The sequence below is a fragment of the Pseudorca crassidens genome, chromosome 10 (genome assembly GCF_039906515.1).
Source record: "Pseudorca crassidens isolate mPseCra1 chromosome 10, mPseCra1.hap1, whole genome shotgun sequence".
Classification (NCBI taxonomy): Eukaryota; Metazoa; Chordata; class Mammalia; order Artiodactyla; family Delphinidae; genus Pseudorca; species Pseudorca crassidens.
The window spans coordinates 68,902,280-68,926,592 of NC_090305.1; the positions used below are offsets into that span (position 1 = coordinate 68,902,280).

The following is a 24,313-nucleotide window of genomic DNA, read 5'->3' on the forward strand; positions in this document are numbered from 1 at the left end:
CACTGCCTCTTCACAGCCCGTGTCTAGTCCAGTCCCTGCCACCTCCCCCGTCAGGCCTCCTCAGCTCTCCCCTCCAGCCTGGGCCCCTCGCACTCCAAATCTCTTCTTTGGATGTTTCCTGAGAAAACCATAGCACCGACCTGGCTGGGCTGCTCCCCACTCCCCAGCCCCGGTCTGGCTCCCTTGCCCCACAGGAAGCCAAAGTCCTTTGGACTACCATTCAAGGCCCATTTCAGTGGGCTGCAGGGTGCTCTCTGCCTCATCTTGTCCCATGCCCCTATCTGGCCCTCAGCAAATCTGTTTACACACCTGTCTGCTGCCCTAGATAGGGGCTCCTGGAGTCTAAACTTACCCTCGTCTGTGGCTTTAGTTGCCAATGATGTCCCAGGACTGTGAGAGGTGGCCGGCATGTTAGGAAGATGGAGGTTGCAAGGGACTGACACCAAGGACTTTGAGTGCCAGGCCAAGAGGGGGTTGGGATTTTCTCAAAGGCCCTTGGAGCTCCTGGGTGTTTCAGGCAGGTGAGACAGGACAAGATGGGTATCTTAGAAAGTTTCCTAGGCAGAATATGGGCAGATGGACTCAAGGAAGTGACTGCACGGTGGCCCTGGGGAGACCGCCTAGGAGCCAGAGGCACTGGGAGGTATATTTACCCGTTTTCTGAGTGTGATGCAGAGAGGAGAGAGGTGAGGCGTCGGGGTGGGGTTGTGGAGGTGAGTCTGGGTTGTGGAGAGCCCTGGGGTATGCAGGCCAGAGGGGTGGGGGTGGGATCAGGAGTCTGGGCTGGCAGGGAAGGTACGTCAGAGAGGCAGGTGGTTTTGGCTCCGTGCTAGGGTCGGCACGGAGGTCCTATGGGCTGGCCATGGGGGTGCCACGCCATGATGGGCACTCATGGTGTGAGACCAAATGACAAAAGACAGACAACAGAGTGAGGAGTTCAAGGAGGGAAATTTATTCCATTCCATCAAAGGCCACCCTTCGTCCTGAGGTTTGGGGACACATTATCATTTCCTTTATGACATATGGTGAAAGTAGGTGGGAGGCTTTTATGTAGTTTCTTGGCAAGGTAAAAGGTAAGAAGCCTGATGTCAGTCCCCAGTGTGTTTAGGGGATTTGGGTGGCCCTTAAAACCCAGAGGCCTGGGAGCTAGAGACGATGGGAGGACCCAGGACAAAGCTTCTGGCAATGTGGACCTTTAGGCAATGTGGAGCCTCGGGCAGGTGAGGAGGACCCCATGGAGAACATGTTAGGGAGCCCTGACTGGGAAGCCAGGTAGCCAGAGATAGGGCTGGAGAGGCCCTAGAGGAGCCTGGCAGCCTCAGAGAGCGGTGGGCTGACAGGGATGTGGAGGGAGCTGGGGCCAGACCGAGGGCACAGTTTGACAGAGGGTGGTACAGGGCCACGGGAGGAGGAGAGCGGACAGGTGGCTGAATTGCATTTCACTTTAGAGAGGAGAAGGGCAGGAGGCAGAAAAGACTCGGAGCCTGCAGCACCTGACATCCAGTCAGCATGCGCCCCCTGTCATGATCCTCTAGGGAACCTGGTGGGCCCAGGACCCACTCCACTCCTGTCCATGGCCCTCCACTGCCCTTGGCTCCTGCCAGCTGCTAGGACCCAAACCCAGAGCCAGACCTGTACTCTCCTCACCTCAGTACCCTCAGTGGGAGGCGGAGGGTGGCAAGCCTGTTGGAGACGTGCTGTGTGCCAGGCCAGTATTAGACATCAGCACAGAGGGGCATCTGCTGCTTCCTCCCGTCCCACTGCCCCGAGGTCTGGGAAGGAGAAGGCCTGTAAGATGATCACAGGCCCTCCCTCCAAGGCCAGTGGGTGGGCAGGGCAGGCCTCAAGGCTGCCTGGTGAATCGGGGCACTGACGGCGTGGAGCCCAGCCCCTACCCGAGCCCAGGCCAGGGCTCTTCTACCTTGTGCCTGCCAGGCCACCCACACCTTGGGTCTCAGTGCTGCCCGCCCTTCCCTCTGTCTCAGGTGTCGGCGCTGCCACCCAACGGCCTGGTCCGCAAGGTGAAGCGGACACTGCCTAGCCCCCCTCCAGAGGAGGCTCACCTGCCCCTGGCTGGCCAGGCTCCCCCACAACTGTATGCGGCCAGCCTGCTGCAGCGTGGGCTGGTGGGGCCCGCCGCTGTCCCTGCCACCAAGGCCAGCCTGCTCCGGGAGCTGGACCGGGACCTGCGGCTGGTGGAGCACGAGTCCACCAAGCTGCGCAAGAAGCAGGCAGAGCTGGATGAGGAGGAGAAGGAGATCGATGCCAAGCTCAAGTACCTGGAGCTGGGCATCACCCAGCGCAAAGAGTCTTTGGCCAGAGACCGGGGTGGCCGTGACTACCCGCCCTTGCGTGGTCTCAGTGAGCATCGCGACTACCTGTCAGACAGTGAGCTCAACCAGCTGCGGCTCCAGGGCTGTGCCACTCCGGCTGGCCAGTATGCAGACTTCCCTGTCACTGCCGCTGCTCCTGCCACTCCCTCCGGCCCCACTGCTTTCCAGCAATCCCGGTTCCCACCTCCAGCGCCACAGTATGCTGCAGGCAGCGGTGGGCCAACACAGAATGGATTCCCAGCCCACCAGGCACCCACCTACCCTGGCCCCAGCACGTACCCAGCACCTGCCTTTCTTCCCGGCACCAGTTACCCTGCTGAGCCTGGCCTGCCAAGCCAGCAGGCTTTCCGTCCCACAGGCCATTATACAGCCCAAACACCCATGCCAACCACACAGAGCACCCTTTACCCAGTCCCGACTGACAGCCGTACCCCCCACCAGAAGCCACGCCAGACATCACTAGCCGACTTGGAGCAGAAGGTGCCCACCAACTATGAGGTGATCGCCAGCCCTGTCGTGACCATGTCTGCAGCCTCGTCTGAAACCAGCTATAGTGGCCCAGCAGTAAGCAGCAGCTATGAACAAGGAAAGGCCCCTGAGCTGCCGCGGGCCAGTGACCGTAGTGGTGTGAGCCTGAGCCCAGCCCCCACCTACCCCTCTGACTCACACTACACCAGCCTGGAGCAGAATGTCCCTCGGAACTATGTGATGATTGACGACATCAGTGAGCTGACCAAGGACAGTGCTTCCACTGCCCCTGACAGCCAGAAGCTGGAGCCCCTGGGGCCGAGCAGCAGTGGGCATCCAGGGAAAGAGCCAGGAGAACCAGGTGTCCTTGAGGGGCCCACACTGCCCTGCTGCTATACCAGAGGGGAGGAAGAATCCGAGGAGGACTCCTACGACCCCCGTGGGAAGAGCGGCCATCACAGGAGTGTGGAGAGCAATGGCCGACTAGCTAGCACCCACTATTACAGTGACAGTGACTACAGACACGGGGCTCGAGCAGAGAAGTATATCCCAGGCCCCGTGGGGCCCAAGCATCCCTCCAAGAGCCTGGCCCCGGCTGCCGTCTCCTCAAAGCGCAGCAAGCACCGGAAGCAGGGCATGGAGCAAAAGATCTCCAAGTTCTCACCTATCGAAGAGGCCAAGGATGTAGAGTCAGACCTGGCCTCCTACCCGTCCTCTGCAGTCAGCAGCAGCCTGGCCTCTCGGGGCAGGAAGTTCCAGGACGAAATCACCTATGGGCTCAAGAAGAATGTGTATGAGCAGCAGAGGTACTATGGGGTGTCCAGCCGGGACCCAGTGGAAGAGGATGACCGCGTGTACAGTGGGAGCAGCCGGTCCCGGGTGGCATCTGCATACAGCGGGGAGAAGCTCTCCAGCCATGACGTCAGTGGCCGGGCCAAGGGATACGAGCGGGAACGGGAGGCTGTGGAGCGACTTCAAAAAGCGGGCCCCAAGCCCTCATCTCTGAGCATGGCCCATGGCCGGCCCCGGCCCCCCATGCGGAGCCAGGCCTCTGAAGAGGAGAGCCCCGTCAGCCCTTTGGGGCGGCCTCACCCTGCTGGGGGCACCCTCCCCCCGGGGGACACCTGCCCACAGTTCTGCTCCAGCCACTCCATGCCTGACGTCCAGGAGCATGTCAAGGATGGACCGCGAGCCCACGCGCATAAGTGTGAGGAGGGCTACATCCTGGATGATTCCCACTGCGTAGTTTCCGACAGCGAAGGTAATGGCAGCTGGGGGTGATTTCTGCAGATGCTCAGCACCTGGGGGGCCTGCCCGCCCGTGGGGCCCTGAGCCCTAAGATGTCTCAGTGGGGCTGGCCTGGCGCCTCACCCAGTGGGCCCTGCTGCAGGCTGCCCTTCCTGCCTGCTGCACCCGCGCCCTGGCCCGGTTGTGGGAGGGGGCTGGGGCCTGGCATTACGCTTGTGGCTGTGGCGCCCACCCTCTGTTTTCCTTGCATGGCTTCAGCTGGGCCTCCCACTGCGGCCAGCCCGGGGGTTGATGGTGTTCTGTTTTTGGTCCCTGAAGCGTATCACCTGGGCCAGGAGGAGACAGACTGGTTTGATAAGCCCCGGGATGCCCGCTCTGACCGGTTCAGGCACCACGGGGGCCACGCAGTCTCCTCCTCCTCCCAGAAGCGAGGCCCTGCCAGGCACGGCTACCACGACTACGATGAGCCCCCCGAGGAGGGCCTGTGGCCACACGATGAGGGTGGCCCAGGCCGCCATGCCTCAGCCAAGGAACACCGACACCATGGTGACCACGGGCGGCACTCAGGCCGCCACACTGGCGAGGAGCCGGGACGGCGTGCTGCCAAACCACACGTTCGAGACCTGAGTCGCCATGAGGCCCGGCCTCACCCTCAGCCCAGCCCTGCCCTGACCATGCAGAAGAAGGGTCAGCCTGGGTACCCCAGCTCCGGTGAATATTCACAGCCATCCCGTGTTCCATCAGCGTACCATCATGCCTCTGAGAGCAAGAAGGGCTCCCGGCAGGCCCACTCAGGGCCCGCTGCACTGCAGCCAAAGCCAGAACCCCAGCTGCAGCCGCAAGGTCGGCAGGCAGCTCCAGGTCCACAGCAGTCTCAGCCTCCTCCATCCAGGCAGACGCCCTCAGCAACAGCATCACGCCAGCCGCAGACACAGCAGCAGCAGCAGCAGCAGCAGGGTCTCGGGCTACAGCCTCTGCAGCAGGCCCCTTCGCAGGCCCGCCTGCAGGAGCAGGGCCAGCCAGCTGCTCGGGGTCCGGCCCCCGCTGCCAGCCAGCCAGCAGGGAAGCCTCAGCCAGGGCCCTCGACAGCCACAGGCCCGCAGCCATCAGGGCCAGTAAGTAAGGCTCCAGTACGTGGATCCTCCCCAGGGTGGATGCTGGGACTGCAGCTTGGACAGCCCCTTGGTTCCAGGCTGGGCAGAGTTGACGCGTGGTAGCTCAGCTATGGGTTCTGTGTTGCAGCCGCGGGCAGAGCAGGCGAACGGCTCTAAAGGGACTGCCAAAGCACCCCAGCAGGGGAGACTTCCTCAGGCCCAGCCACCACCAGGACCTGGACCTGCAGGTGAGCCTGCCTTTGGATGCCCTTGGCTATGACCAAGAGTACCTGGGCTGCCCTCTTCCTGTGCTGACTGGCACCCTGAGCTCCCCTGCACTGCATGCCTTCACTGCTCTCTGAGAAGGTGCCCAGTGCACTGCAGGCCTCCCCAGCAGAAACGAGCCTGGGGTTAGAATGAGCCAATGGGATCACCAGCACTGGGGCCTTAGGGCCCAGGCAGCTCTGGGCAGGGAGCCTCGAAGGTGCTGGTGATCACAGGGCCAGGACCATGGATTCCTACTGTCTCCTTCCTTCCCCTTCCCTTCTCTCCTCTGCCTTCTCATCTTCCTCTGCCTATTCCTCCCTTTCTCCCTCTTTATCTTCCTCAGTCTCCTTTTTGCTGCTTCCTCCCACCCCTTTTCTTCCCACTCTTACCTTCCTCTCTTTATTTCTCTATCCTCCTCCTCACCCTCCACCTCACAGGGTACCCGTGGTCAGATTCCCTCTTAGCTGCTCTCCCACTCAGACGCTGAAGAGCCAGGCCAAGCACAGCTTATGATGGTGGTTTCTTTACCCCTAGGCATGAAGGCTGGAGCCAAGCCTGGAGGGACCCCAGGGGCTCCTGCCGGCCAGCCAGGTGCCGACGGGGAGAGTGTGCTCTCCAAGATCCTCCCTGGTGGGGCAGCAGAGCAGGCCGGCAAGCTGACGGAAGGTACGCACTGCCTACAGCCAGGTCCAGGGTGGACGGCTGCTCCAGGGCCCTACTCTGGCAGAGGTCGGGTCTGGGGACTGGTTCCGGGCTCAGTCACCCAGGCACAGGCCAGCCCGAGGGCCCACCTGCTGCGGCCTAGTGGTTCTCTGGGTAGTCCCTGCCCCTTAGGCTGAGCTTGGCTTCACTGTGCCAAACGGCCTTGACTAGGAGGGAGCCTAGCCCGACTTTCTGACACCTCTCTCCTTTTTCTGTCACAGCTGTGTCTGCTTTTGGCAAAAAATTCTCCTCCTTCTGGTGACCATGCCCTGCAGGGTGAGTATGAGCTGCCTGTACCCACCCTCTCCTGGTGCTCGAGTCAGGGCTCTTAAGTCCTGCGGGGTCTTCTGGGAGGAATGTGGTCTTCAGTAGTGGGTGATGTGGCCAGAGCTGCAGTGTCCTTCCCCTATGAGAGTGGGAGGAGGAAGAGGAAGAGGGACCCTGTGCACAGAGGTCCCAACATGTGGCCAACACAGTAGAGGTCCCCAGCAAAGGGAAGCCAAGGCCAACATCCCTTTGTCCTTTTCTACCACCCCTTAGCCCCCAACAGGGTTCCTAAAGCTATGAGTTGACATTAGGTTGTAGGTGGGTCCCCCTGGGATACAGCTCCTCCCAGCCCTCCTCTGTAAATGCTCCACAGGCTCTTGAAGAAATGAAGGGAGATGATATCATTGCTGTGGAAAAATCTCTGGAGTCAGAGGCCTGGGCGCAGCTCTGGACTCTGCGTATAACAGTGAGTATCAGGACTAGGGTTGGGTGAGGCAGAGGAAGGAGTGAAGGGCCAAGGCCTAGCTGACCAGACTGACCCAGTTCCTGTAAGTGTGAGCCAGGAGGGACCTGGTGGGCTTCCTTCAGCTAGGATGGGCCCAGCTGCTACCTGGGAGGCAGAGACAACTGAGCTGGCTGAGGTGAGTCAGGTAAGTAACCTTGGGAAAGGGGCCCGGCAGAGCAAACCGTGCCCCACAACTTGGGGTCTGTACACTAGGCACTGATTCCAAAGCCCCGTCCTTGAGGCCTAGTGCTGGGACCTTTGCTCCAGACATTCAGATGAGGCTGGAGTCCTCAAACCCTGCAGAGCTTAGCACTCCTTGGTGTGACGTCAAGATACAATTGGCTTCACAGGCTGAGTTCAAGACCTGCAAGGTGGAAAAGCAGAATGAGTGGAGAGGCAGACAGGAAAGGGATGGAGTGGAAAGGGAGGTCACCCAGACAGGAGTCTCAGCTCCAGACCAGGTCAGCCCAGGGAGAGAGTGGAAGGGCCTCAGGATGGGAGCCCTGGCTCTCTCTGGGCTGCAATGGCCAAAGCAGGATCTGAAGCCTCTGCCTAGAGCCTCCTCTGGACCTGGCCTTGCCTCTGGGCGGGAAGGAGGAAGCGGTACATCATGCAGGATGGCAGGGAGGGTAGGCTGGCTGTTGGTGCTGCTCTGCGCACAGCCAGGGACCACCTCCTCCCATTCCATAGCCTTGGGACCCTCTTCCTACCGCGCCTTTGCGAATTCTACTGTTAAAGAGTATGGAGGTGTGGGTGCTTCTCATAGTGAGCAGGTGTGTGTTTGGCAGGGCCAGGCACTCAACAAGCAAATCACGAGGGAGCGCTGGGGCCAGCAAGGGCCTTTGCCCAGGCCTGGCCTGCTTGTGGGAGGGAGCTAGGTGTAGTGCCAAAAGGGCCACCTATCTCTGGAGGACTAGCAGGGAAACTGGAAAGGTCCAGTTTCCCATCCATTTATTCATTTATTCAATAAATGTTTGTCAGGCCCTAGGTAGGTGCTGGGCCCTGTTCTGAGTTCTGGGGATCCAGCAGGGAACAAGACCAAGTCCCTGCCCTCTCAAGCTGACAGCCCGTTAAGAGGGGCAGAGAATAAATAAGTTTTTAAAAAATGAGATTAAAAGATAATTTCTGAAGGTTATAAGTGTTCTGAAGCCAGGGACGCAGGGTTATGGCATGGAGGGGCCACTCTAGAGAAAGTGGTCAGTGATGGGTAAGGCTCAAGGGAGGAGAAGAGGCTGCTGTGGGATGTGCCCAGTGAGGGAACAGCACCCGCAGAGGCTCTGATGAGACAGATAGGCCTCAGGGACAGACAAAAGGCCAGCACAGCTAGATCCACAGTGGAGGGGAGAGATGGTCGGGGTGACGTCAGAGGGGGCAGGAGCCAGCTGGGGTGGGCTTTGTAGGCGAAAGTAAAGAGCCCGGAACTTATTCTAATTAGAGTAGCCACAGTGCAGCACCTCAGTGTTCTTCCTGCCTTCACCCCACGACAGCGGGCTCCCTGACACTTTCCCACCCAGCTGGATGTTTCCTCTGAGTTGCCCTGAAACAGGTATGAAATCAGAAGTTGTGCTGAAGGGAGGGGAAAGAGGGGCAGCCCATGGACCAGGTCTATGGCAGGACCCACCTTGGGTGTAGGGCACTGTTACCAGGGAGGGAAAGGAACCACTTGCGTCGTTCCTTTTGTTCTGTGTCCTGTCACACGATGTGCGTGGGCTACTGAGACCACTAACTTTGTAATTAAAAGAATCACCCTCAAGTTCTGGCATTTGGCTGAGTGGGCCAAGTGGTCAGTGCTTCTGTGAGTGTCTATCTCCTGGTGTCTTCTGTGGAAATTTCAGAAGTGGGCTGGGAGAGGCTTGTTGTTTTAAACAAAATCCCATCTCCCTCACTCTTAAGAAACAAAAAGCAACTTGTGTTAAAGAAATGGCCCTTCCTGGCCAACCTGATTCTTTCTTCCTGATCTTCTCTTTATGACCTCAAACCTGCCCAAGCACCCCTCTCCCCCAGCCTCAGTGGGGTGGGATCCCGTGGGTGAGGAGGAGCCAGGCCGTCAGCTTGTGGCAGACAGCTGGAAGGAGTGCGGGCGGGAAGCAGCTGTCCACAGTTCTTGACAAAATTCTTCTGTCTTTCCTGTTTCCTTTCCCCCTCCCCCCTTTTCTCCTCCAAGCATCTACAATCTGGCAAACCTTGGCCCAAAGACTCACACCAGGTGGGACGTGGCAGGCGGGCCTCAGTTGAGGACGGGATGTTTTCTAACAGCAGCTGCCGGGGTGAAACATCTGTTGGTCAAGTGGGACCATTGGCCCAGGGGGACCTGTGATTGTCTTTCCAGAGACCCTGCTCTCCTCAGGGCACCACCTTCAAGGCGTAGCCGTCGTTGGGAGGGAGGAACCCTCTCTTCAGGCCCTGTCACGCGGCAGTCTTGCTGCTCTTCCCACAGCCGCCTTCCGCGGCCTGGCCAGCCAGGCTACCAATGCGTTATACACAGAGTTTGGGCGCGCACAGCCTGTTTTTGACGGACGCTGCCCTCCCTCCACAATGCCAGAAGTTTTTCCACAGCCTTGGAGAGGGGCTTTGACTGAGGGCTGGGGGCCCTGGGCTCCGTTTCCTTCACATTCCAGCTGGCCCAGATCCCTCTGTGGCCACAGGGCCCTGCCCCCTTCACCCTGCCCCCTGGGTGACACCGGAGCAGACTTCCATGTGGCTAGCGTGGGATTGGGAGAACTTTACAAACATTAGGACCTAACACTGTCTCATCGCTGAAATAAGAGGCCATAGCACCGAAAAGCAGCGTGGGCGCTGGCTGAGGCTTCTCCCAGCCCGTGGGTGGCCGCGTGCTAGCACGCCCGCCACCATCTTCAAAGCCATCACCCCCAGTCATCGTGAGCATCCCAGCGGCACCACCATTGTCTCGACCAGCCGGCTCCTCGTTCGTACACCTGGGGATTTCTTTTGATTTCAAGAACAGCCTTAATTATTTCAGTTTGATTTAAGTGTATACCTCATAAACATTGTTCTTTTATTTCTCCCCCCACCCTTTCTCTCTTCGCTCTCTCGGCTCACCTCCTTGCCTCTCCCCTCCACCACCACCTTGTGACTGATGGTTTGGTTCCCTCTCTGCTCTGCCCCTGCTCAGCATGGGGAGAATATTGACTTAGAAGCAATAGTGGGCAGCAGGCCACCAAGAGCACAACCCCAGGGCGGGGTCTAGGGAGGCCCCTCAGCCCGCCTCTGTTTACCGTGCAACTCCAGTCCTTCTTAAGCCATCACCAGTGAACATGCTCAGAGCAGAGGGGCCAGGGCTTCTGCCAGCCAAGGGAAGGGCCCAGGGCCCTGTGCTGGGGAGTGTGGCACCGTCCATCCACCTGGTGGACTGGGCAGTGTTCCTCCCTGAGGCCCTTCCCTTAGGGGCCTCCCTTCACCTTGGGCACAGCCACAAGTCTCATCTCTAACGTTCTATGCAATGAAATATAAACCCTCAAAGACAACTGTTAATATTTATTAAATTCTGTGTTATGTATAAGGAGTTAATTGCAAACCTGCAATTGAGAAACTGGATAGATATGCTCATATCAAACCCCTCGCTCCCTTCCCCCTCCCCTGCTCCCACTGTGTGTGTGAAATTCTCAGTCTGTGGCATGTTCGACCTGTGGCAGGACTCGCTGCTGCCAGGCGAGTCACCGCCTGTCCCGCAGTGGAGCATGCACAGCTCGCAGCTTCTTTGCACGATTTCATCCATTTTCAATGCTCGACCCTCTTGCTTGGAGTTCTTTTTGTCTCAGAACCTCTCCTTCAGGAGTGCTTCTAGCTAACTTCTGCACGAGCTAGTGAGGACCCGCCGGAATTGCTGCCTGAGCATGCCAGGCTGTGGGCCCGGCAGTACAAGGCCCCACACCCTCTGCAGGTTTCTCTGACCAAGATGTCTCTGAGGAGACATGTGGTGGGAGCCCGCACAGGATGTGTGCGTGTGAACATTCGGAAGGTTTGCTGTAGGATTTCCATCTGTAAGTCACTCCCCCACTTATCCCAGCCCTGAGCCAGAGACATCTGGTCGCCCCTTCCCAGCAGGGCACTGCTGAAGAGCAGAGCTGGGCTGCGTCTGTAGCCAGAGGGACAGAGGCCAAGGGTAGGGCCCAGCTCCTGACTGCACTTCTCCTTTGTGGCTGGGAGGCTCAAAGGTCTGTGAGCCAGGAGATCTGGCCAGGGGGCCAGAGAATGCTCAGGAAGAGCTGGAGTTTTGGCATTTGTGGTGAGGACAGCTGACAGTGTCATCTTTGATCAGAGTGCATATTCACATAGACAGTGGCTTCAAGCTGAGTTTCTTGGGAAGCTTCTCAATAACAAAACTTACAGAAGGTTCTGTTGTGACACTCTCTGCATCTGTCTCCAGGACCTAAACTCCCTGCCAGCCCCTATCTCTGAAGCCTAAGTATCCCACTGCTCATCAGCTTCTCTAAGACTGAGCCAAGAGTGTGGCAGGTGGTAGCTGCCCGACCCCTCCAGGCCTGGCCTTCCTCCAGAGTGCTCTGGTTTGCACCATGCATTTCTCAGGGGTCCACATTTCTCATTCTTTCCCATAAGGTCTACAAACCCCTTCAGAGAGGGATCCTGGCCCACCTCTGGCAGCTGTGGATGAGATAGGAGGCTGTCAACCCTTGTGTTGGGCCTAAGACCCTGCCCTTCTGGATTTGGGCTTCACCCATCCAACGGGACACCTGCCTCATCCCAGAGCTCAGGCCTGGGCTGTATGAGGCCATCTGTGCAAGGGCTGAAGGAGGCCACCATCTGGCACCTCTGACCACCCAGGGCCAGGTCTTTGTGGGGATGTGCCTAGTGGCTGGATACATGAGGGACTAATGCAGCGATCCTCCCGATAAAAGGCCAAGGGATGGGACCAGGAGCAGGGAACAGGCAGGGAGATGACAGCAGGTCAGCCTCCATCAAAGCTAGTTTCACGCTCTCCAATGTTGACGCTTCAGCAAATCTCCTTTCTGGCCAAGCTTTCTGAGTTTGAAATTTCTGACATCTGCCACTCCCTAACCCCCAGTGTATCCACAGGACACATCTGTGCCTATCACCCCTTGTGAAGGTGGCTGGAGCAGGCCTCTGGGCCACAGGTGTCCTGGCCCTTGTGTGGATACAGCTGTGGCTCTGGGGGCCAGAGGCTGAGGGACCAGCATTCGATGCCTTGGGCAGTGGGGAGCACCAAGCACATTTCCACATGGGCAAGGGGTTCTCTGGGATGCAATCCAGGCCTTCTCTACACCCTCTCCCGACCCAGTGTCATGAACAAGGGCACTGCCGCCTCTGTCTACTTCAGGGCCTAATGCATTCACAGTGACACCCCGCTTCCCCACCATCCACTTAGTCCTTGGGAAGAGAGGGTGGTCTCAGGGCCCATGATGACTGGGCAGCAGTGGCAGCAACCATGGCCTGTCTTCTGGAGCCTGTGGGGAGTTTTCCAGGCAGATTCTTTACCATGACAACAAGGTCCTGGCCTGTTGGCCCCTCCCTTGCCCTCGTGCCCCCTCCCCCCATTCTGTAAATACTTGTCATTGTGGACTCCGACAGGGTCAGAGGGACAGGCCTGACCAACTGAAACTCCTCAGAGATATCACTTCTGTCTCCCTGGGTACCAGCAGCCCTGCTGCCATGTGCACTGGGGTGGCACTGGAGAGCCATGGAAGTCATGAGATATTGTGTGTGTGTGCATGTGAACAAGTGTGTGAGTGTGTATGTGTGTGTGTGTCTGCCTCATTTGGCCTCTGGGATCAAATCAGCTCCTTCTCTCTAAGTGCAATGCCCTGGAGAGTGGTGGCCGCCCAATGCCTTTCCTCTGCTAGCTTCCATGTCTTGTTTTTGCTTCCCCCTCACTCCTTCCCTGCCTCCCTTCTTTCCTCTCTCCCTTTCTTTCCTTCTCTCCTTCTTTATTTGAGGGGGGAAGAGTGCTGTACAAAGTCAAACAAACAAGTTTACAGTTGTAAGTGCAATGAATGACCCGAGTCCTCCACATGACCTTGTGAATCGTGTGCCGTCCTCCTGTGCTCTGTGAGAACTCGTGGTACTTCAGTGTCCCTCCCCCTGTATTGTAACAAGGTAATTCTGTGGTATCAGAATAAAAGGACTTGATATAAACAACCTACAGACTGTCTCTGGGATGGTTTCTGAAACGGGAAGGCGTAGGCAGAGGAACAAATCCCCAAACTGTGACAGTCCTATCTTTTCACAGTTAAAGGGAAAAGAGTGAAAAGGCAAAGTTGCAGAAGTACTGGCAAGGCCAGGGCTGAGTTCATACCAATCTGTCCAAAGACAGTGGGCCTCTCCACAAAGGCGCCCCAAGGCAGGTTTAATGCTTGGACCTGGAGGGAGCGGTTAGCTCACTGGGCAGACTGCTGAGGGACTGTGCCTCCACAGCCTTTGAGTGTCGGGGCTGCACAAACAGCTTTCTAGGGCCTGGTTCCCTGGGGAAGCAGGTGAGCAGGTGCTGCCCCCTGGTGTTGCCAACAAGCCCTACACCTGTCTGCCTTGCTGTGTCCACTCCAACCCCCAAACTCTTGGGGGCTGCTAGATCTTAGTCCTTCCCCAGGATGGGAGAGCCTCCTTATCAAAGTAACCCAGAGTTGCTAGAAATTTTTTAAAACACAGATAAATGAAACGAGTATCAGCCTCACCTCTGGCCTTCCCTAAAGTTAGTATCTTGATGCATGTCTTTCCTTCCTGTTTGTGTTTTTCTTTTTCATTTTAAACAGAAGCCAGAAGGCACAGTACTTACTGTTTTCTAGCCTCCTGCTTACTTCTACACATTCATTCCAAGTATTTAGATGTTCATCCTCCAGTGCCCGGCCTCCAGAGAGCTGCACCATGAGTTTACAGCCAGTCTACTGCACATGCCCTCAAGGACAGGCACCATGTTCCCAGTTTTCCTGTTATAAACAATGCTGTAATGAACATCCTAGTTTCCAACTTTCCACCCAGATTGGTGGCTGGGGCCACTCTTTCTGCTCCCAGTTCTGGCCTTAACAGTCCTGCACACACTGGATGCTCACAAGTTAAGTGGCCTCAGAAAGTGGAAACTGTTTTTAGTTAACTAATCCAATGGAAGGAGAAGCTGCAGGCCAGTCAAGTGGGATCTCAGTCAAAGGCAAGGCAGGGTGCAGGGAGCCAGGGCCCTGAGGTGTGGAAGACCAGCCAGGCTCAGGGTATATGGAGGAGGGGACATCCGTTGCTGCTGGCCTGACCGCTGCCCAGCCTCTCCTGCCTTCTTCTGCCATTGTAACCTGCCCAGTCCAGTGCCACTGTCCTGAGGGAGCCTGCCTGCCCAGGTTTTTCTTTCCACAGGAAGCTCTCTGGTTCTGGGTGGAGCCTGACCCCCCAGGCCCTCTACACCCAAGAACTTGGGCTGAGGCCTGGGAAGGCAGACAGAGGCCCACACGCTCATGATCCCCAGCAAGGTGCCACTGAGCGGGGCGGGTGAGGGCTGCAGGGGCAGATAGCTTCTGGGGTAGGCCTGGTGGCCGATAAGACCAGGCGACACCCTGCTACCTTTGCACCCGCCCTTCTTTGCCCCACGCCCCGGAGCTCCAGGGCTCGAGCTCTGTGCCCCCTGCCAGGAGCGCACCTCTGCCCTTCTTTTCTCGTCGGCCTGAGGGCCCCTCCAGAGCAGGGCCTGGCACCGTCTGGTGAATGCTTGCCCCGTAATGGACCAGAAGGACCCGACAGTTAGCCTCCGGGCTGCGGAAGACCCCAGCTGGGGCTGACTTCGGCTTGCACCCTGCCTCTCACGCCCCCGCCCCTCATCTCTCTTTTCCTCGACTTTACCCTCGCAGGGCTCAGCCCCGCCCTCCCACCCCACCCCCGTGTCTTCGGAGTCCTCGGTCCGCAGCCTCTCAGGACCTGCCCCCGGATGCTTAGGGCCCACCCCCGTCCGGCCTCATCTGCCCTCCTCCCGTGGGCCCTGTCGTTCTTCACACACCTCGCCCCTCCCTACAGACCCGCTCCTTTATTCCGTTTCGACAGCGCCACCCCTTCTCCTCGGAAACCCCATTCCCTCCCCTCCCAGTAATAGGCCGGGCCTTGGCCCACAGAGCTAGCCTCTCTCCAGCCTAGCCCACCCCGAAAGGCCTGCTCCTTTCCCCGAGGTCCCTGCTCTTCCCCTCCAGGACTCCTGGGGCCGCAGCTCCAACTTGTTCCTCGCAGGCCACACCTCCTTACCATCGAGGCCCTGCCCCTCGTCTAATCGTCCTCGCTCATTCGTCGAAAGTCCCGCCCCTCTCACTGTGCGGCAAGGCCGCGGCGGAGACTGGCCGGGCCTCTCATTTCCGGGCGCCTGAACGCCCCGCCTCACCCCGGCGGCCCAGAGCCACCATGGAGCGGCAGGTGAGGGAGCGGCCCGCGGTTCCCGTGGTCTTTGCAGCCCGGGCCGGGCCTGACCCTGCTGTGTCCCCTGCGCAGGTGCTGCTGAACGAGCCCGAAGAGGCGGCGGCGCTGTACCGGGACCTTAGCCGCCAGCCCGCGCTGAGCGCCGCCTGCCTGGGCCCGGAGGTCACCACGCAGTACGGGGGTTGTTACCGGACGGTGCACACTGGTGTGTGTATGGAGGGGAGTCGGTGGAGAGGAGGGGGGCGTGGAGGGCTAGCTGCCTGACAGTGCACACGGGTGTGTGGAGAAGGCCGGGCTTGGAGAGTGTGGGTGTGGAACAGTGCATCCGTAAGAGGTCTGTGCACACAGGTGTATGGGGGGGCGGCCTATTTGGGGTATTATGGGATGGTGCCCATGAGTGCAGAGTGTGGGCCTTGTAAGGGTCACCCCCGTCATCGTATCCCACACCTGCTCTCAAGATTCTAGGGTGGATGCTAGGAGCAGTAATCGTTTCTCTCCAAGACGTTGTCAGCCTAGGCTCTGGAGGCCTAGACTTGAGAGTTGTGGCCAAGTGTTGCCCATCCTGCCCCCCAGAATATCTGGAGATAGACTGAGAGAGGTGGGGTAGGGGAGGGGGTAGCCTGTGCTGGGACTGGTCAAGTTGAGCAGCCTCATGCCTCTTCTCGCAGAGTGGACCCAGAGGGACCTGGAACGCATGGAGAACATCCGATTCTGCCGCCAGTACCTGGTGTTCCATGATGCGGACTCAGTGGTGTTTGCAGGGCCTGCGGGCAACAGTGTGGAGACCCGGGGCGAGTAAGTTTGAAGGAGGAAGCTTGTAGGCAAGGCCATGGCCATCTGCAAGCCTTTTATGAATGCCCACCCTGTGCCTTGGTGTGGGTAGGGCCCAGAAGGGAAGCCAGGAGCCAGATCCCTGACCCTTGGGAGTTCAGGTAGTAGTGACATGGTCACAAGCATTGGAGGCTTGCTCCAAACTTGGGCTGGGACTAGAGTCCCTGCCCCAGGGAAGGGAGGCAAGGCAGCTGCCGTGGTAGGGCTAGAAGGGCTGCAGGGGCGGTTGTGGGCCAGAGCCTCAAGAATCTTGTCTAAGAGGTTGTGGCCAATAAGGGGACAGGATGGGTTATCACTGGGTGGGAGGTAATACTGACCTGCTCCCCTACATCCTCCTCAGGCTGCTGAGCAGAGAATCTCCTTCAGGCACCATGAAAGCTGTGCTGCGCAAGGCTGGAGGGCCGGGCGCTGGGGAGGAGAAGCAGTTTTTGGAGGTAAGTCTGCATAGGACCACGTGGTGGGTAACTGGGGGCTCAGTCCCACGGATAAGGCTCTGTTGGAGGATAGGCAACCTGACTCCCAGATGTCCTTAGGTTTGGGAGAAGAACCGGAAGCTCAAGAGCTTCAACCTGTCAGCGCTGGAGAAACATGGGCTGGTTTATGAGGATGGTGAGGCATCTGGCTGGTGAGCAGGCAGGGCGGACAGGAGGGGCAGCCATAGCCCAGGGCTCCCCCTGATCGGCCTTCCTTGCACCCAGACTGCTTTGGCTGCCTGTCCTGGTCGCACTCGGAGACACACTTATTATACGTGGCAGAGAAGAAGCGCCCCAAGGCTGAGTCCTTCTTTCAGACCAAAGCCTTGGACGTCAGTGGCAGCGATGACGAGGTGGCCAGGCTGAAGAAACCAGACCAGGCCATTAAGGTGCTTATGGCCATGGCCAGTCCATGAAGGCCCCTCAGGGCAGTGCTGGGGTCCACTATGCTCTCTGCCCACACTGTGCCTATCAGAACCAGGGAGGTACTGGCTTCTAGGGGGCAGGGCCATCTCCTGCAGGACAGCCTGGGCAATGAGTGTCTTGTGTTCTCAGGGGGATCAATTTTTATTTTACGAAGATTGGGGAGAAAACTTGGTTTCCAAAAGCACTCCTGTACTCTGTGTGCTGGATGTCGAGAGTGGCAACATCTCTGTGCTTGAGGGAGTCCCTGAGAGTGTGTCCCCTGGACAGGTTAGTGCTGACTTGGCCTACATGACTCCGAAAGTCTGGGGCCCCTGCCTGAGCTACTGTCCCTTGTTCACACCTGCCCTGTGGTCTTGTTTACAGGCATTCTGGGCCCCTGGAGACACAGGTGTTGTGTTTGTGGGCTGGTGGCATGAGCCCTTCCGGCTGGGCATCCGCTTCTGCACCAATCGAAGGTGGGGACAGTCGAAGGGGCAGGGCAGGGGGCCTTGCAGCTCAGACTGGCCTTGAAGCTGAGTGTCTCTCTGGTGGTTCCAGGTCAGCCCTGTACTATGTAGACCTCATCGGGGGGAAGTGTGGTAAGTGCTGGCACCTACCTGTGCTTCACTGACACACACTGGCCCTGGCAGCCTGCATGATGCTTGCATTTCTGTCTGTTCCAGAGCTCCTCTCGGATGACTCTCTGGCTGTCTCTTCTCCCCGGCTGAGCCCAGACCAATGTCGCATCGTCTACCTGAGGTTCCCATCTCTGGTCCCGCATCAGCAGTGTGGGCAGTTGTGCCTGGTGAGCTGGGGTGGGGGTGGGGGGAGGTCAGCAAGAGGAGGGGATGGCAGATGAGAGCTGAAGGGTCAGCTTCATCTCCCCATGGCCTCCTCAGTGGACCTCCTGTCCTGGGTACAGTGATGGTGTGAGTTCTGCCTTTCCTTCTCTCCAGGCAAGGGCTGGAGGCTGAGAGTGCTGTCATGGGGGCTCTGCACAATCAAAACTCACCACCTTGAGAGCATCCTCTGTCTACGAGAATGCTCCTCCCTTTGCTTCTCATCTGCACGTGGCCAGGCTCTGCAAGGGGCTGGGATATAATGGGCAGTTACAGAGTCTCAGTCCTTGTAAAAGGGCCCCTCCAGACATCTGCTCCAGGTCACCAGAAAGGAAATACATCAGGCCTCTCTCAGGTCCTCCCCTCCCTGCCCTGAGGGCACTGCCAGTCCCCTGGTGAGCCTGACCATTGTGTTCTGTTGCAGTATGACTGGTATACCAGGGTCACCTCCGTGGTGGTGGACGTTGTGCCTCGGCAGCTGGGAGGTAAGGGGTGTCGGCTGGGTGGGTGCCAAGGAACATGCAGTTCTGTTTTCCTGCCATCTGTTATCCCTGCTCAGGGCCAGCCTCCTCAGCTCTTCCTGCCTGGGTTCCTTCTGAAGTCTCCCCGCTGCTGGGCCAGCCCCAGGTTCAGCCTCTGCAGGGGGTGGGGCCATTACTATAGGGAATGGTTCTCATAGAAGGTCAGCTGGACCAAAGCTGAGATCCGAGTGGCCCAAGCTGGCTGAGGCTTGAGATTATTTCACTTGTGCTGCAGCCCATAGATTTATCTTGTTTTTCCAGTGGCTGCTTAAAGCCACTGCTCCTTCAAGGGGTCTCGGAAAGTACACTAGATTGGCAGGTCCTGCCCCAAGGGTGCTCATTCTCCCACTCCCAGCCCCCACCCCAGCGTTTGTCTAGTCCAAGCCCTTGAGGCAGCAGGGTCTCTGGGAGGGTGGCTCTTGGCTGACAAGCTCCAGTCACAGTCTTGGGTGCTCACAACTCTGCTTGGGATCCCAGACTATCCCAAGGACGTGAGGGGTGAGTCTCTTGTTTTCTTAGGCCGCCTGGTCAGTTCCAGGAGTCAAGGACAAGGGATGGCCTCCTTTTCCTATCTTTGGGTTACAGGGATGCAGCAGTGGGGACCTGGTCTGAATCCGAACTCTGCCCCTTATTAGCTGTGTGTTCTTGGACAGTATCCTGACCCCCTGATCTTCCATTTATTTATGTGAGGAGAGGGTGGTTGTTCCTGCCTTCTTTGTAGGATTGTAGTGAGCGGTAAATGAGTGATGATGTTAGAGGGTAGGATTTATTCAGGCCCGAGTGCCAGGTACTCTGCTAAGTACGGTTAGAGACAGACAGGTGTCTTGGTTACAGCATCCGCTGCCTCCTAGCGGCCCTTAAGAGCAGCTCAGAGGAATGCCAGTGCATTCAGTTTCTATCAGAAGCTCTTCAGCTCCGCCTCTCTTGGGCCCTCAGAGGCCTCTGCCCCTCAGCCCCCTCTTCAAGCAGTTCCTCATTGCCTAGGGTACCCCCGTGTATGTGGCTGTTGTTCTGTCACAGTTCTGGGGCCCCAGGTGAATTCCCCAGCGACCCGGTCTGTCTCATAGTCTGGACACACACACACACACGCACGCACACACGCACGCACGCACCCACATACACACACACTCATAGTCTGGACACACACACACACACACACACACAGACACACACACACACACACAGACACACACACACACACACACACACACACACACACACACACCCCCTCCACTCTTGGACGTGGCCCCCAGCTCTCTGCCTTTGCAGAGAACTTCTCTGGGATCTACTGCAGCCTTCTGCCTCCGGGATGCTGGTCAGCTGACAGCCAGAGAGTGGTTTTTGACTCAGCTCAGCGCAGCCGGCAGGTGAGGAGCCCTGACTGTGTTGAGAGGCAGCCCTCAACCAACCCCCAGGAGCTGTGGGCCTGGGACATAGCACACACACACTGCCAGGTGGACCGCCCAGCTCACAGGTCTCCCTGGCCCCTTAAGGCCCTGCCTGCCCCTGTCCTGGACTCATTTTTCCTTGAGGGGGCTGGCTGCCCTGGTACCCCACAACAGAGCCCTTGGCCCTTTCTCCTGAGGCAGAGATGCAAAGCCCCCACCCTCAGCATTTCCATGTGGTGGGCAAGGGGGCTGCCACTGGGGCGGGCCCCTGAACACCATACGGGGAGCTGATGGAGATGGGACAGCAGCTTTCTCCCAGGGACTGTGTGGGGACACCACAGTGTGCCAGACTCCTTTGGGGTTAGATATCGTTTGGTCCTCAGGGTAGCTCTAAGGGGCTCAAAGGCATTCCTTATCTTGCCCAGGGTCACTTAGCAAGTTGTGATGGAACTGGGATTTGAACCCAGGCCCTCAGGCCACTCCCTACTGCACTGAGTAGCTATCACCATACTCACAGCTCTGGCCTTGGCCCAAGGGTCCCCAAGAGGGTAGAGAGGAGGTGGGGGCAGGACCCATAGGGCTGTTGGATGTGGTACCACACATGGCCTCCTCTCTGCTTCAGGACCTGTTTGCTGTGGACACCCAGATGGGCAGTGTGACCTCTCTGACGGCTGGTGAGCAGGGCTGGCGAGTGGGCCAGCCAGGCCAGGGGAGGGACTGGAGCTCAAGCATGTGGGGCAGCACTCTCGGCCACTCTGCACCACTGACTGTCCCACAGCCTTTACTGACAGTCTTGCGAGGACCCTGCCTATGCAGGACCCTTACCCAGCCAGCAGACTGCCTCCTGGCTCTGCTCTGCTCCCTGTGTCCTGGCATTGCCTCAGCACGGCCCCCACCCTACTTCTCAAACCCACAAAATTCTCTCTTGCCAAGATCTGCCAGAGTCATCCTTCCCTCTCCCCAAACCTCAGGCAGAGGCACCTCTGCCAACCCAGGGCGCAGAAGCCCTGGGTTGGCTCCCTGATCTTCCTCTTACCCAGGCCTGATGATTCTGCACCTAAAGTGTTTTTGAGTCCTCCACCTGCCCTGGCTGTACTCACTCCTCCACAAAGCTACCAAAGGATTGTTCCCAAACTGCATCTCATTGTATAGTATCTGCTTAAGAATCTGAATCTCCTTGGACCCCACTGCCTAGAATTAGCACCTCCCCCCCAGCCTTCTGGGCCTAGCTGCCACCCCTGCAGACGGCAGTCATCAGGTGGTGGGTGGTTGTGCCATGTGGTCTGGTGTGTCCCCAGATCTGGCAGTCCCAGGGGACAACCAGCGCCTGCTGGATGAATGGACTGAGAAGGCGGCTCACCCAGAGCTGTGTGCGGTTGTCTGTGACAGTCCCTCTGTGGGCATCCCTTTGCTTCCCAGGGAATAAGGGGCACCTCACTATAAAGCCTCCAGCCTGGGACTCTGGCTCTGCAGGGACTGGGTGGGAATAGTGGTGGCATCTGCCTTGTCCAGGGGGGTCAGGTGGAAGCTGGAAGCTGCTCACAATTGACCGGGACCTCATGGTGGCACAGTTCTCCACGCCCAGCCGACCCCCATGCCTGGTGAGTGTTGGTGGGCCCCAGGCCAGGAGGCAGGGATTCGGTGCAGGCAGAGTTCCCCAGGTCAGGGAACTGGCCCGAGTCTGACTGTGGCTGGTCAGCATGTGAGAGGCCAAGGTGTGGACCCAGCCCAGTATAGTCCACGAGGGTCTGGCACTATGGGGAGAAACTACTGGGTTAAGGTTTGCTCTGTTCAGAACAGGGTGCCTGGGAAAGTGCTCAGTCCTCTAGCATAACAGCCTAGAAGCTGAGGAGGGAGGGGTACATATGTGTGGTTGTGTGAGTACCTGTGTATATACCAGCTCATGACAGGAGTCCATGCTGGGCCCTCTGGAGGTGGGCAGATGGCCCAGTATAATGAGAGCTGCCCACTCGCACACTGGTGGAAAGGCAGGGAGGCAGCCAGGCCACCTGTGACACACTCTTTCCCTTTGGCAGAAAGTTGGGTTCCTGCCTCCTGAGGGGAAGGAGCAGGCGGTATCATGGGTGTCCCTGGAGGAGGCCGAGCCCATTCCTGAAATCTCCTGGAGCATCCGGGTACTACAGCCGCCCCCAGAGCAAGAGCATGTGCAGTATGGTGAGCTGGGCAGGGGCAGAGGGGCACCTTCTCCAAGTTCCCCAGCACAGTGTCTGTGGTCACCTTTCCCGTCTCCTGTCTCACATTTTGGGATTTTTTGAGATTACCTCTAAGAGGTATTTTTTTTCCTCTTGTGGACGGTCATGGGGAGTAGTGTCCAGGCATCTGAGCACCTACTCTGGGTATCAGAGCTGGGCATCACCAGGCCAGATCGTCTGCAGTGGGATAACGGAGCCCAAAGAAGACAGGCCTGTGTGAGGCCTCTGTGACCACACCTCCTCCAGAATGTTGTCCTTGCAGAGACTGGGACTCCCTGACTAGGGCAGAAGGAGCATGAGCGTCCTGGGGTCCATGTGTCACAGTGTGGGCTACCTTGGCCAGGTCTCTTGTTTCAGAGGTCAGCTGCAGACCTGCAGCTACAGCTGAGGCCTTGGCTGGGGAAGCCCCTCGGCAGTAGACCTGGCTCTGCTGATTGCTGCTTTTCCCCTGCAGCTGGCCTTGACTTTGAAGCAATCCTTCTGCAGCCCAGCGACCCTCCAGATAAGACCCAGGTGCCCATGGTGGTCATGCCCCACGGTAGGCAACTGGCCTAAGGGTCCCTGCCCTTCCACAATCCCTCCTAGCTAGCTCTTTCACCTTCTCTCTGTTCCCTATCTGCAGGGGGACCCCATTCATCCTTTGTCACTGCCTGGATGCTGCTCCCAGCCATGCTTTGCAAGATGGGCTTTGCAGTACTACTAGGTGAGGGAGCAGGGTGCTGCAGCTCTGGTAGAGCTGTGGGGTGGTGGTGATGGTGTGGGCCTGGTCTGTACAAGCACTGCGGGTACCACCCTAGTCTCCAGGCCTCTGGTAATCACTATCAGAAACTGCCCTGGCCAGTCTCTGGCTCCATGGCATGGTGATAACATGAAGTAACTTGCAACTGCCACGGAAAGGGTGTGTGGTCACTGGGCAGTCTCAAATCTCTTGGCCCCTTCCCCTTGAGTCTGGTGCAGCTAGCCTCAAGGCCTACTTCACATATAGGTGAAAGGGCGCTGGGAAGGTCACTTGACCACCCTGTCTGGTCCCTCCCTGGCCTCCAGTGAATTATCGTGGCTCCACGGGCTTTGGCCAGGACAGCATCCTCTCCCTCCCCGGCAATGTGGGCCACCAGGATGTGAAGGACGTCCAGGTAGCAGGGGCTGGGGCTTCTGGACGGGCTGGGGGTGTGGCTCCATTCAGCTGGGCAGGCAGCTGGCTGCAGCATGATCTGCCCACCCTGTAGTTTGCAGTAGAGCAGGTGCTCCAGGAGGAACACTTTGATGCAGGCCGTGTGGCCCTTATGGGTGGTTCCCATGGTGGCTTCCTGTCCTGCCACCTGATTGGTCAGTACCCGGAGACCTACGGTGCCTGCGTGGTGCGGAACCCTGTGATCAACATTGCCTCCATGATGGGCTCCACTGACATCCCTGACTGGTGGGTGTGCCCAGAGGTCCCCGCCCTTCTCCCCCCTCACTACGTACCCTCATGGAGCTCCGGCAGGCCCCAGAGCTCCTGGGCCTGCATCATCTCAGTGTCTTGTAGGTGCGTGGTGGAGGCTGGCTTCCCCTACAGCAGCAACTGCCTGCCAGACCTCAACATGTGGGGTGAGATGCTGCACAAGTCGCCCATCAAGTACACCCCTCAGGTACGCAGCCCTCCCCCTGCCCAGTGCACCACCAATCTGTCCAGGGCCCCGGGCCCTGCTCACCTCCACTCCCCACATACCTAGGTGAAGACACCAGTGTTACTGATGCTGGGCCAGGAGGACCGGCGTGTGCCCTTCAAGCAGGGCATGGAGTATTACCGTGCCCTCAAGGCCCGAAACGTGCCCGTTCGGTGAGTACAGCAAGACAGCCCTGGCAGCTGGTGGGCAGGTGAGCAGGGAAGGATCCTCAATCCTCAAACATTGCTGCCCAACCCTTACAGGCTCCTGCTCTATCCCAAAAGCACCCATGCACTATCAGAGGTGGAGGTGGAATCAGACAGCTTCATGAATGCTGCGCTCTGGCTGTGCACGCACTTGGGCAACTGAAGCCCTACCACTCTGTATGAGCTGGGTGACATATGCCACACTTGGCTCTTGGAGAGCCCCAGGGTCTGGCAGAGCGGCAAGAGGCTTCCTGGGCTCTGGACTTCATGGATGGGTGAGCCGAGGAATGTGGGCTATATACTCATAATAAATGAGGACACAGAGTCTAGTTCCTGCTGGTACTTTGTACCAAGCCACCCGTAACCCCAGCCCCACCCTTGGGGTTCAGAGACCATAGGCCCTGGGTATGGTAGCCATAAGGACGGCAACTACTTGCAGCGTGAGAGGGGAGGGGACAGCGAGAGGCTCAGCTGCTGCCTGTCCTGGCCAAGTAGGACTCCACCAGGCTAGCTCCCTCTACTGCAGCCCCT

The 24,313-nt window shown here is 58.3% G+C and overlaps 2 protein-coding genes across 4 annotated transcripts in view; both read left to right on the forward strand.

The window, feature by feature from the left end:
* Nucleotides 1-13,025, forward strand: part of BSN (bassoon presynaptic cytomatrix protein) — a 91,366-nt gene extending 78,341 nt beyond the window's left edge. The window contains exons 6-12 of the mRNA XM_067754429.1: nt 1,986-4,062; nt 4,368-5,164; nt 5,292-5,391; nt 5,945-6,076; nt 6,334-6,388; nt 6,753-6,845; nt 9,049-13,025. Coding sequence (XP_067610530.1) covers nt 1,986-4,062; nt 4,368-5,164; nt 5,292-5,391; nt 5,945-6,076; nt 6,334-6,374 — 3,147 coding nt within the window. The 3' untranslated portion in view covers nt 6,375-6,388; nt 6,753-6,845; nt 9,049-13,025. The remainder of the gene's footprint in view (nt 1-1,985; nt 4,063-4,367; nt 5,165-5,291; nt 5,392-5,944; nt 6,077-6,333; nt 6,389-6,752; nt 6,846-9,048) is intronic.
* Nucleotides 13,026-15,108: 2,083 nt separating this feature from the next.
* On the forward strand, nt 15,109-24,111 carry APEH (acylaminoacyl-peptide hydrolase). 3 transcript variants are annotated; one of them, XM_067754442.1, is made up of 22 exons: nt 15,109-15,257; nt 15,333-15,465; nt 15,929-16,055; nt 16,432-16,525; nt 16,625-16,700; nt 16,790-16,953; nt 17,120-17,257; nt 17,354-17,445; nt 17,528-17,568; nt 17,653-17,774; nt 18,233-18,293; nt 19,599-19,696; nt 20,340-20,391; nt 21,230-21,318; nt 21,754-21,892; nt 22,385-22,468; nt 22,553-22,633; nt 22,975-23,063; nt 23,157-23,347; nt 23,456-23,558; nt 23,643-23,749; nt 23,840-24,111. In XM_067754442.1, the coding sequence occupies exons 1-22, from the start codon at nt 15,246-15,248 to the stop codon at nt 23,943-23,945; spliced, it is 2,199 nt and encodes a 732-aa protein (XP_067610543.1). In that variant the 5' UTR covers nt 15,109-15,245; the 3' UTR covers nt 23,946-24,111. The 3 variants fall into 3 exon arrangements, with proteins under 3 accessions (XP_067610543.1, XP_067610545.1, XP_067610546.1); XM_067754444.1 differs by lacking the exons at nt 16,625-16,700; nt 16,790-16,953; XM_067754445.1 differs by lacking the exons at nt 16,625-16,700; nt 16,790-16,953; nt 17,120-17,257.
* The last annotated feature ends 202 nt before the right edge of the window (nt 24,112-24,313 follow it).